Below are 12,204 nucleotides of genomic sequence, written 5' to 3' on the forward strand. Positions count from 1 at the left end.
AATGCAACTGCTGCCAACAGCTTCTGCAGCTTTCTAGAAGAGTCTGAACTTCTATACTATAAATTCCATAGAAAGTATATAGTGTGTCTGTGTCTGTCACATCAAAATACATTGATCTCCTGATCAGGACCAACATGAGTGAGCAGAGTGCTGCAGCAGCAAAGAAAGCCAGCAGGATGCTGGGCTGCATCAACAAGGGCATCAGAAGCAGAGGTAAAGAAGTCATCATCCTGCTCTACTTGGCACTTGTCAGACCACACCTGGAGCCTTGCATTCAGAGAGAGGCTGAGAAAACAGGGTTTGGTCAGCCTTGAGAAAAGAAGGGTTCAGGGAGACCTTATTATAGTGTTCCAGACCTTAAAGGGTGGCTGCCAAGAAGATGGAGCCTCCCTATTTACAATGAGTTGTATAGAAAAGACAAGGAGTAATGGGCACCAGTGGCTACTGGGGAGATTCCAGTTGGACACAAGAGGTAAACTTTTCACCATGAGGACAGTCAAAAGGTTGGAATAGTCTCCCAAGGGAAGTGGTAGATTCCCCCACATTGGACAGTCTTAAGTCTCAGCTTGACAGGCTGCTGAGCCATCTCATATAAACTATAGTAGTACCTAGAAAGGTTGGACCAGATGATCCTTGAGGTCCCTTCCATTCTATGACTCTATGATTCTATAGTTCTGTGAGTGAAGACTTGTTGATGGTATTTTGGGTAGAAAGGATTACTTACCTAAGCTTCAGAGCTAAGTAATTGTGAGGTGCTGACCAACTTAGCTGGGCTGGATCCCATTAACTGTCCTGCTCAGATACCCTGGGTGAAGGAACACATAATTGGTGCTACATTGACTGGTGTAAGTCAGGTTTACCAGCAAAAGGCACTGGAGAAAAGTGCTGGGATTGTGAAGGGCAAAACACTGCCATGGCCCTCCTGATGTATGAAACTGTCTCCTGCTCAGAAGAACAGGGAATTGGAAAGGTTTTCCACCCTGAGAGCCACAAACTCAAGTCTCAATAAGCCCTGCCTCAGTGCTATGAGCTTTGGACAACCAAAGGTCCTCCATGCCTCCTCTGCTTCTCCCTTACCCATCTCCTGCCAGAGATGGTAGCAATGGGATTTGTCATGTAGAATTTATCATTATAAGCATCAAGAAAGCTCAGTGTTAAAGCCAATTCCTTGACATTACTTGTCCTTGGACATGGTTAAAATGATGATGCACCTCCGCTTCCTTGAGGAATCAGGTTGAGTAACCACAGCAGTTGGTGGGCAAGCTAACCACAAACTCCTGGTGAGTTGCAAAGTAACCACAACTTTTGTAATTTTATTCCCTCCATTTTCTGCTTTGTGGCCAGAAGTTCATAGACACACCAGAAATTCAACTCTCATTTTCAGTTGCTGCAAAAGGAGTTCCCTTATAAAAATATATAGAAAATAAAAATCTATATCAATTATCAGGGTATGCATTGAAGGGGAATCATTTGTAGGTATGTTTTCACATGCATGTATATCCATGTTGTGTGTGCATGTCTGGGAATACGTCTGCACATTTAAGAAATTAATATCAAAGTATTTTAAAAAATCACATCACTAATAACTACACTGAGAAACTGACAAGTAATTAAAATATTTCAGTTTAGTTTTGATCATCTGTCAGACGTGGTGTATTTTGCAGAGATCTTGGTCAATTGGAAACACCAATCACTCAAAATAGCAAATGGGTCATAACCTGTTGTGATGTACTTCAGATGTCCTATTAAAATATTGCATGAATCACATTTGTTTCTTGAGTGATGTGAGGTGTAAAGTAAAATATTGTCTGAAAATGATTTAATATTGGTGTCTTTGGAGAGCTACTGTGTATGTCAGCAAGTGACTTGGTGCAATGGAAGATGAGGAGATAGGAAAAGACCACTAGACCTTAGAGACTGTGCTGAGGTTCCTCTGCACAATTTCTGGATTTATTAATTCAGTTTGACTTGCATTTTGCTATTGAATAAACTACAAAATCATCTAAGTTGGAATATGTGTTTGGAAACTATCTGATCCATCCATCCCTCCAGACAGAGCCAGTTTCAGAGATAGACCAGACAGCTTAGAGATTTTTCCAGTTGAGTTTGAATATCTATATGGGAATTGAGATTGGGGCCCCATTCCAGTGTTTGACAACCCTCACTGTGAGAGGGTTTTTTTTCCTTCTATCTCACTGGAATTTCTCTCATTGCAATTTGTGTCTTTTAGTCCTCATCCTTCCACTGTGCAGCTCTGAGAAGTGTGTGGCTCCATCTTCTCTGTAGCTACCATTAGCATTACCACAGCATTTAAATTACCCTTAGTCATGTCTGCTCCAAGGTGAACAAAGACAGGTCCTTCAGCCTCTCCTTGAATGGCTGATGTCCCCTTTCCCAACTCTCCAGGTGTCCAAAAGAAAGGAAGGTTATTTACACTCTGCAGGACCTTCAAGTGGTGTAGCCCACACATTGGTTTATTATCCACTAGGCACTGGAGTACCTTTGGGATACCTTGGGAGTACCTTTGGAAAACCTTAAAAGCAAAACTTCTGGTTCACTTTCCTCCTAAGAAATCTAGTTTGCACTCATGAAAAGCTCTTAGCAAGCTGAGCCAGCATGAAGTTGCAGGAGAACATCAGGGAGTTACTTCAAAACTGCACTAATGGAACTGTGGACTCTAGAAATGTTAGTGTTGACCTGTGGACAAAAAGGCAAGGAAAATGCTAGGAATTGAGGGGGGAAAGGAGCTGAAAGCAGAAGAACAAATATGATTAGGCACTGTACAAATCCAAAATGCATTTTGGACAATGCCTGCAATTCTAGACAGCCCATTCCCAAAGGACATAAGAAAACTGAAAAGAGAAATGTACAACAGGAATGCTCCACTGAAAGAGCTGGATCCATTCAAAGGTTTATCTGACAGATGTGGTTGACAAAATCTTTCTTTTCATTGTGGGGAAATAAGTGAGGGGTAGTGTAAGAAAAGACCACAGCCTCAGTGGTGATGTAGCAAGGGGAAAATTGAATATTTATTTGCTGTTTCCCTTGACAGAAAAAAACAGAGGTGATCAACTGGCAGAGTGAGAGCAGATAAGAAAATAAAAATGAATGCTCTCCTAAGGCATAATATGTTTGTGGAGTTATCAGCTGAAGGTCCTGTGGAGGTCAGAAATACAAGAAGACCAGAAAAAGTCATGGAAAAATGCTCATTCAGGAGCTCTGAGGCCTGAGGGTCCAGAGGCAGCCTCTGGTACTTGATTTCCCTAAACTGATGTATTTTCCATCATCTGGAAGTGTGTGCAGGGAAATAACCACTATGCACTCACTCTATTTCTGTACATCTCATGCTCTTTACTTAGGCATCCTTATTGTCCATAAATGGACATTTCTTTTAGTCTCATATTTTCGTTCTCTGTTCTTATATTCTGTATTTATGGACCAGAAAATTAACTAACTGGGAGTGCAGAAGAGCAAGCAGATGTTTTGTATTGCAATGGATGATGTTGCTCCTGAGCAGGGGACTGTTCAACGTATGTCACAAGATGTTTGACACATACTGTGGTGGCTTAATGTATCTTACACAAACTGGAGTGTCACAAGAGGTATTGCATGAGTAGCCTGGCATTTTCCAGAAGAAAAAACTTCAACAGGTTTAGAGAGGAAGCCTCCTTTTTTACTGGGAGAAGAAAAGCATCATGATTCTGGTTGGATTAGAAGTCACAAAAATTAAATAAATAAGAGGAGCTTTTTTATTGGCTCAATGTGCACCTGCATTTGCCACTCCCCCTAAGAAACACCTAATAAAACAGGGTTTCAGCCCCACAGCCAAAGTCCTCTGGACAGAAGGAACCAAGAGCAGGGCTTGCTTGGCTTCTGGGGTCATCTGTTACCTGGTAACTTCACAGTTATTTTCAGTCTTTCTTTGAATGTCTGCTGTTGTCTCTTCCTCCAGCCCCCTGCCTCAGAGCTTCTGCATTATTAACCTGAATTTGTAGATTACTAAAAAAAGGTTAATTGAAGCTTCTCAGAAGTTGCACAGGTTGAATAAGGATTTCAGATATGTGCTAATTCCTAGAAATACTTTGATAAAAATTCTCTGCTTCTAAAATCCTGGGAAAAAAAAAATCTGGCTGGGCCTGGTTACTTTAGAGAGGTCTGTGATCCAGAAAAAAATGGTGGTGTCTTTGATGGAAACCAGTATATATCTCTTTTTCTATGTCTTTATCTTAAGGACTCTGTTTGATTTTCAGAACTGTTAAATTTGACTACTTGTTTCTTCCGATATTTTCAAATAGACAGAAATTTGTGTAAAACTTCTAATACTCATTTCAAAGCTGCTTTGGGCCACCCTCTACCATTCCATTTGCATTTGACATTTCAGCACAACCTCCTTTCCCTGCCTTGCTTAAGAAAATTTTGTGACAGCTCAGAAGACCCTCTAATGCCAAGATATCTGCCATCAACTATTTCTTCTTTATCCATAACTTCCTACTCCAGGCTATTATTGTATCTCATTTTGTTGATATTAATTCCATTATTAACTCTTTCCATAAAGACATTACATGATTGCTTTTCAAATTTCATTTGTCAAATGGGACCTGGTTTGGTGGTACATTTTCATTCTTGATCTACTGCCTGTAGACAGGACTACAGACTTCGAGAAAGTTGATTTCAGCCATTATTTGTTAATAAGTTATAACTTCACAGCACAAACATTTTTTTTCTAAAATGTATAAGTTTGACTGCATAATGACCTCATTTTGCTTAGTGTTGGTTGTCTTTCAGAGAAATGTTTCACTTAAAGTTATGATTGCATTTTGGCTGAGGATGATGAACAAAATACGAAAGAAATCTGAGCAATCAAACTATTAAAATAGCCTCATGTTCACATATCCAGAAAGCACATTGCCCCAGATATATTTACTTCTCCCAGAAATGTTCACACTGCAATCATGATGTCATATGGGTGGTTATTTTTTTGGAAGTTGGAGGAAAAAAGACCATATAAATGCCATTTTTATTGACATAGTATGTGTAGAGTTCAGAAGACTGTAGATCCCAGGGACTGTCTCTCATACAGTTTTCAAAAAAAAATCCCTACAGAAAATCCACAGTCATGAAGATCCTATATCTGCTCTTTTCTCTTCTCTTCTTGGCACTCCAGGTTTCTCCAGGTAAGATGGAAATGAGATGCTACCATTTTCTGTGTACCTCAAATGAATTTCCAAGTACATTTTAACTTCTAGTGGTTAAGTTTGCTAGAAAATGAGCACAAGTTAGTTAGTTCAGTGTCTGTGCTCCTATGTTAAAACTGTTTCAAAGGTGGAGAAACAATGACTTCTGAAGAAAAGTCATTTTGCATTCCTGGTGTCTTCCTAAAAAGATCACAGGATCACAGGCTGTTAGAGGTTGGAAGGGACCTCTGGAGATCACCTCATCCAATCAACCAGGATCAAGGTGAACACTCTGGTGTTAGACACCTGAGATGGTCTTTGTGGTGGCCATGATCTTTGGATAACAGCACACTCAGCAGTGCATGTGCAGGTGAAAATGAAGTGTGGCCAACTGCTTTCAGGTAGGAGCCAGTATTAAAGCCTTTGGTTCCATGATCATTTTTCAGAAGGTAAAGGACAATGAGTCAGGAGATCTGTATCATTCTCCACCTGGATTTCAAGGCCACCCATTTTAATGCACTATGAGCAAAGGATCCCACCTCTTCAAGGTGTAGACCTGCTTTGCAATCTCAACTCTTACATGGCCTTTTAACATGGCCAAATCTGGGCAATTCCCTGAGGTAAGTTAGTGGTGAAGGTGGCTCAAAAAATGCGAAACCCTGCTGGTGTTATAACTGCATTGCCCTGCCCTACAGCATGAGGGGGAAGGAAACATTTTACTATTGTTGCAGGTTTATCTTCACCCCGACGGGACATGTTTTTCTGTAAAAGGAGCAACTGTCACTCTGGAAGATGTCCCATCCATCTGGTTAGAGTTGGAAGTTGTTTTGGATTCGGCTCCTGCTGCAAATCGTAAGTTTGACACACACCAAGGCTCATCTGCAGTGTCAGGGAACAAACCTGTTTCCTCTGTGCCCTTAACCCCAGGGTGCTATGGAGTGTTCAGACTGGATGTAAGGAAAAATACCTATTGTGCCATGAGGACAGTCAAGAGTTGAAGCAGCTGAGCTCCACAGGGCTCTTTCTGCTGACATGTGCACTGTAGACAGAGAATCATAGAGTCACTTTGGCTGGAAAAGGCCTTTAAGGTCAAGTCCAGCTGTTAACTCAGCACTGTTAAGTCCACTATTAAAGCATGTCCCTCAGCACCACATCTGCACATCCTTTAAATCCCTTCAGGGATGGTGACTCCACCACTTCCCTGGGCAGCCTGTTCCAATGCCTGACAACCCTTTTATCTGAACATCCAAACTAAACATCTCCTGGCACAACTTGAGGCCATTTCCACCTGTCCTTGCTTGTTACTTGAGAGAAGAGAGTATGATCAGACCCAGCAAAAAGGATGAAGTGGGGCTGAAGATGTCTTCATTGGGCTGCCCCAGCTCTGTTGGGCTCCTTTACAGATCTTATGCCAGAACAATATATCAGGGTTTGGTACCTGCAGAACTGGGCTGCTGTGCTGTATGGGGAACAGTGGAGAATTAAGTTACAATGTAGGGTGAACACAGAACACTGAGTGACATCAAAAGTGTGCAGGAAGTGCAAGAGTGTGCTAAAAGGCATTATAATTTGAAAAGTAGCCCTCTATTTTCACTCAGGAATGAAGGCATTCACCACACTATCAAGGGATATGAATTTAATTGCTTACTTTTCATGAAGCAATAGGAAAACACTCTTCTTACTCACAGATATGACAGCACAGGGCTGTCCCAGCATGACTATACATGGAATCATGGACAGGCTTGGGTTGGAAGGGACATTAAAAATCCTCTAGTTCCAACCCCCCTGCCAAGGGCAGGGACACCTCCCACCAGACCAGGTTGCTCTAAGCCCCATCCAACCTGGCCTTCAACCCTGCCAGGGATGGGGCAGCCACAGTTGCTCTGGGCAACCTGGGCCAGTGTCTCACCACCCTCACAGCAAAGTATTTCTTTGTAGTATCTCATATAAATCTCCCCTCTTTCAGTTTGAAACCATTCCCCCATGTCCCATCACTCCATACCTTTGTCAAAAGTCCCTCCCCAGCTTTCCTGTAGCCCCTTCAGGTCCTGGAAGGTGCTCTCAGGTCTCCCTGGAGACTTCTCTTCTCCAGGCTGAACAGCCCCAACCCAGCCTGTCTTCAGAGCAGAGCTGCTCCAATACTCAGGTCATGTGCATGGCCCGAGGTTCATCAGGTATTTTTGAAAGTATAATGCATGACATTAGAAGTTTTGGAAAGTATTCTTACCCAAGAGTAAAATATGCACAGACTAACAGTAAGTAGAAAGGAAATACAAGCAGAAGAAGAATCTGAACTTGTTGGTTTTTTTTCCTTTGTGCAGACCATGGGATATTAATAGACGGTCCTTTCAAGAGTGATGACAATTTCTTCTGAGCCCAGGAATTTGCTTTCAATCCTCTTTCTGCTAAGACCACCAGATCCTGCTACAAAGCTTCATGTACTTCCCATTTTTAACGCAAAAAGCTTCTTTATGTAGAGCGAATCCAAATGTATTCTGCATTGCCTTCCCTCTCTTTGAATAAATTATTGTTGCTTAGCATTCACATCACTGAAACATGTTTGTTGTATGGGCTGAAAGCAATGATCCTGCCTGAGGTTTGACACATAAACCCTGGAGGGCAACAATTTACATTTCCACTGCTTCTTAACTTGAGTTTTTCTGGAGCAGAAGAAGAAAAAAGTGTCCAGGGATAGACAGACATGGACTGCAGACTTTGCCCTCTGGTACCAAGTGGATAGGCTGGCTGGAAACGCTCAGCTTCCCTTTGTGGGTGTGTGTTCAGATGCCAAAATACCTTTTTTCTTACTATTCAGAAATCTTTTCTTGGGGAAAGAGAAAGAGAAATAGCTAAAAAATGACACCCACCATCCATTAAGAAGTCAGCATGTGAGACCCAATGTTCTGGCTTCTGGAAAATGCCCATGAGAATCCCAGAAAAGATGTAGGTCTATTTTGGTTTTGGCTGGCTTTTTTGGTTTGGTTTTGGGGCGGGGGGGAAGAGGAGGTGGGTGGTGTTTGTGTGTGTGTTTGGTTGGGTTTTTTTTGTTTGTTGTTGTGAGGGTTTTGTTTATGTGTCTGTTTGGTTTTGTGTTTGGATTTTGTTTTCGTTTTTTTGTGTGTGTAGTACAACGTTTTCTGCCACTTCTTTTCTGTCCAGAAGTTCTTTGTCCTGAAATTTCACAGCAGCTGATGTAAGTTTTGCCTTTTCCCCCCACCCATCCTTCTGAGAAGAGGCATAAAAGATAACAGATGGAGAAAATCTTATATTGTTCTCTCCTTATCATCTCCCCTCACACTCCCGTAGCTGTATGTCACACTCTCTTCAGCTCTCTGTGTGGATGCCCACATTTCTGAAAAGTTCTTTGGAAAAGAGTTTCATTTTCCTGCCAAAATCTCAGCATTTATATCACAGAATCACAGAACAATTTGGGTTGGAAGGGACCTTAAAAATCATTTAGTCCTAACCCCCCTGCCATGGGCAGGCACACGTCCCCCACAGACCAGATTGCTCCAAGCCCCATCCAACCTGGCCTTCAACACTTCCAGGGATGGGGCAGCCACAGCTGCTCTGGGCAACCTGGGCCAGTGTCTCACCACCCTCACAGCAAAGAATTTCTTCCTAAAATCTCATCTCAGTCTCCCCTCTTTCAGTTTAAAGCCACTACCTCTTATTCTATTGCCACATGCCCCATGACAGGGGAATTGGAACTAGATGATCTTCAAGGTCCTGTGCAATCCGAACCATTCTGTGAGTCTATGATTCAGGCAAAATCTCATGCTTCAGGGCTCTTCTCAGTGCATTTACAGCATCTATCTTATGCCCACCCTGAAAAAGCAGTTCCAAACTGATTGGGCAGATTTTAAAAAATGCCTCTGAGTTTTTATTTCATATTTTTTCTCTTTGGTGTATGTTGTAACCTGCTGTCTTTGGGACAATGCTAAGAGAAAAGCAAAGAGAATGCATAGAAGCCTTATGGTTATCTAAGATCAAGTATTGCCAGCAGGTTGAGGGACATGATCTTTCCCCTCTATTCAATGCTTGTAAGGCCCAACTTGGAGTTCTGTGTCCAGTTCTGGGCTCACCAGTCCAAGAGATACAAGGACTAGTCCAACAAGGGGCTCCCAAGATGACGAAGGGACTCAAGCATCTCTCCTATGAGGAAAGGCTGAGACAGCTGGGACTGCTCAGCCTGGAGGAGAGAAGGCTCTGAGGCAATTTCATCAAATACCTGAAGGGAGGGTGCAAAGAGGACAGAGCCAGGATATTTTCAGTGGTGCCCATTTCCAGGACCAGAAGCCATGGGCACACAGTGAAACACAGGAAGTTCTTTTGGAACAGCAGGAAACACTTTTCAACTTTGAGGGTGACCAAGCACTTGCACAGGTTGTTCAGGGAGGTTGTGGAGTCCCAATCCTTGGAGATACTTAGAAGCCATCTAGATACAGTCCTCAGCAACCAGCTCTGGGTGGCCAACACTAGCAGGGGGATCATACCAGATGGTCTCCATAAGCCCCTTCCAGCCTCAATCAGCATGTGACTCAGTGATCACGCAAAACTACCTGTTTTTATTGAAACTAGAAAAAGCAGCCTCTGCCCAAGGGACACCAGAGCTGTCACAGGGTATCTCCAGTCCAGGAACACTCCACAGGAGCAGCACTTCCACTCCCACCACCACCACACCTGGGGAGAGCAGAGGCAGGGAGGGGACAGGATGTGAGGAGCTGGCTCCAGGAGCCAGAAGGAAGGGAGATGTCCTGCTTGGGAAGACCAGGGATGCATCATCATTTCCTGCATAAACAAAGCACAGTATATGGTCACCAAATTAATTTCTTCTGTTCTTTGTGAAAGCCCAGTCTGGCCTCATGGGGCTGAAGGGGACTGGGAAGATGCTGGCTGAATTTGGGCTTTCCCCATACAGGGCTGGTTCAATCAGCTTTATCAAGGGACTTCAACCCTCCTTCCCCAGCCTCTGCCTCTCACCATGAATGCAGGAGGATGTTCTCCAGAAGGGTGGAAGTAACAAGGACAGCAGATCTATCTTGGCCAAGAAAGCAGAAGGCAAATTCCTGAATGTTTGACTTTAGAACTCACCTTTTGCAGCAAACCATAAATGTTGAACACCTTCCAAAGATGTGATGAGGGTGATAGCATGTCAAAAAACTGCAGAATCCTCCTTCCTGCTTACATTGACCTTCATCTCCTGGAATCAGGGATGCTCCTGCAGAGAGAAACAATTGAAAAGAAAATATGTGGGACAATATTCTATCATTCCAGAAGGGCTGGCACACCATTGGGAGTTCAATCCACTTTGTGGCCCAAGTATTAAAATGACCATAATTGCACTTTCAGTAGCAAGGTAACTACCTAGAAGAACTATCTGCTAAAGCCCTGAGATACACGTGGCCCTGGCCATTTGTGGTACAATAGGATACAGACTCTTTCCAGTAGTTCCCAGTGACAGGACAAGGGGCAAGGTGCACAAGCTGAAACATAGAAAGTTCCATTTAAATATGAGAAAAAACTTATTTAAAGTGAAGGTGACAGAGCCCTGGGACAGGCTGCCCTGGGAGGTTGTGGAGTCTCCTTCTCTGGAGATACTCAAGACCCACCTGGATGCAGTCCTGAGGAATGTGCTCTGGGGGGTCCTGCTTTACTGGGAGAGTTGGAGTGGATGATCTCTAGAGGGCCCTTCCAACCCTGACAATTCTGTGATTCTCTGATATTTTCTGTTCTCCCACTGTCCCTACAGAAGGAGTATCTCTTACATAAAGTCCTTGACTAGCTCATCCAGCCTGTGGTAGAGGACTTAGACATCTCAGAATCACACACATCGAGGGGTCCTCAAAAGGTGCTAAGTATCTGGGATTTTACAACAGACTTAACCATCCATTTTTGGGGTCAGCAGGGTAGGTTGTCTAAGCTGATACTTCAGTGGTTGGTATGGGATGTCACCCAGAGATAGTCCCCAAAGCAGTAGCTAAATGTCCAGGGCACACCCCAGAGCTCAGCCCCTCCCTAAGGAGGGGAGGCCTTCCCACGTAAGAAGCCAAGCTCTTATTCCTGGATGACTGTCTTCTAACACTAACTCCTCTGCTCTCAGGCAAAGGGGCACTGTGGGAATATCTTTTGATATATCCCATTGCATGACTTTTCATGCTGGGGCAAAGCAAAAAAAAACATTCCCTCCCATGAGCATCTCTAAAAAATATGGCCACTTCTTGGGACATGAAAGACTCCATTGATGGGGGTTCATGCCCCACCCATCTCCCCTCTTCTCCTCTCACCTGTAGGACCCTGGATCAACAATAATAAGAAGAGAAGGTACAGGATCTTCATGGCAGATGCCTTGATGGTCTTCAAGGGGCTGCAGAGGGGAGACATCAAGGCAACAAGGTCATGGGGGACCCCACGTGGTGTAGAAGCCTGGGCATAGAAGTACATCAAACAGCAAGTGTTCTCCCCTGAGCAACAGAAGGTGATGTTGCCTGTAGCCTATTCACATCAACAGTTCTACCTATCCAACTTCATTAACAGCCTGCAGAGAGGCCAGGAAGTTTCAGACAAAGCATCACCTAAACACCTGTGTTTCAGATATCTTGCTCATGCTTTCTTCCAAGTACAGACTGTGGTTCTTATGTCTGGTGATTTGAGCTGTTTTAAGTAAAAAAGAAGCTGGTGCTATTTAGAGAATGTACCCAGAAAACTTACCTTATCTTGGGCTTTACACATGGCATGTGCTTATCCCTAAACCAGACCAAAGTACCTTCTAGGGGAACAGAATCAAAGGGATAGACTAGACATGCTCTCAAGTGTGCTCATCTAGGGCCTGTGCTCTCCTGCTTCTGTAACTCCCTACCAAAGGCCAAAGCAGAGAAGTTTTACATGCCTGGGAGGTGCTTGTGGCAATGCTGAATACAGAAGCAATAGTAAAACCACAGTCACAGAATGATTCAGTTTGGAGAAAGAGGGGAGAGAAGTGCTTCAGTGACCAAGGAGAGCAGGAAAACACGAGCTTTCAAGTTAACTG

At 43.5% G+C, this 12,204-nt stretch overlaps 1 protein-coding gene across 1 annotated transcript; it reads left to right on the forward strand.

Annotated features, from left to right (window-relative positions):
• The first annotated feature begins 5,116 nt into the window (after positions 1-5,116).
• On the forward strand, positions 5,117-6,030 carry LOC104392761 (antimicrobial peptide THP2-like). The gene is made up of 2 exons (XM_010002197.1): positions 5,117-5,174; positions 5,906-6,030. Exons 1-2 carry the CDS (start codon positions 5,117-5,119, stop codon positions 6,028-6,030), a joined length of 183 nt encoding a protein of 60 aa, XP_010000499.1.
• The last annotated feature ends 6,174 nt before the right edge of the window (positions 6,031-12,204 follow it).

The sequence above is a fragment of the Chaetura pelagica genome, unplaced genomic scaffold (assembly GCF_000747805.2).
Source record: "Chaetura pelagica isolate M959 unplaced genomic scaffold, ChaPel_1.0 scaffold107, whole genome shotgun sequence".
NCBI classification, from domain to species: Eukaryota; Metazoa; Chordata; class Aves; order Apodiformes; family Apodidae; genus Chaetura; species Chaetura pelagica.

Coding starts and splice junctions, on each gene's coding strand:
- LOC104392761 (XM_010002197.1), top strand. CDS start 5,117: ATGAAGATCCTATATCTGCTCTTTTCTCTTCTCTTCTTGGCACTCCAG. Junction 5,175..5,905: donor GGCACTCCAGGTTTCTCCAG/GTAAGATGGAAA, acceptor CTATTGTTGCAG/GTTTATCTTCACCCCGACGG.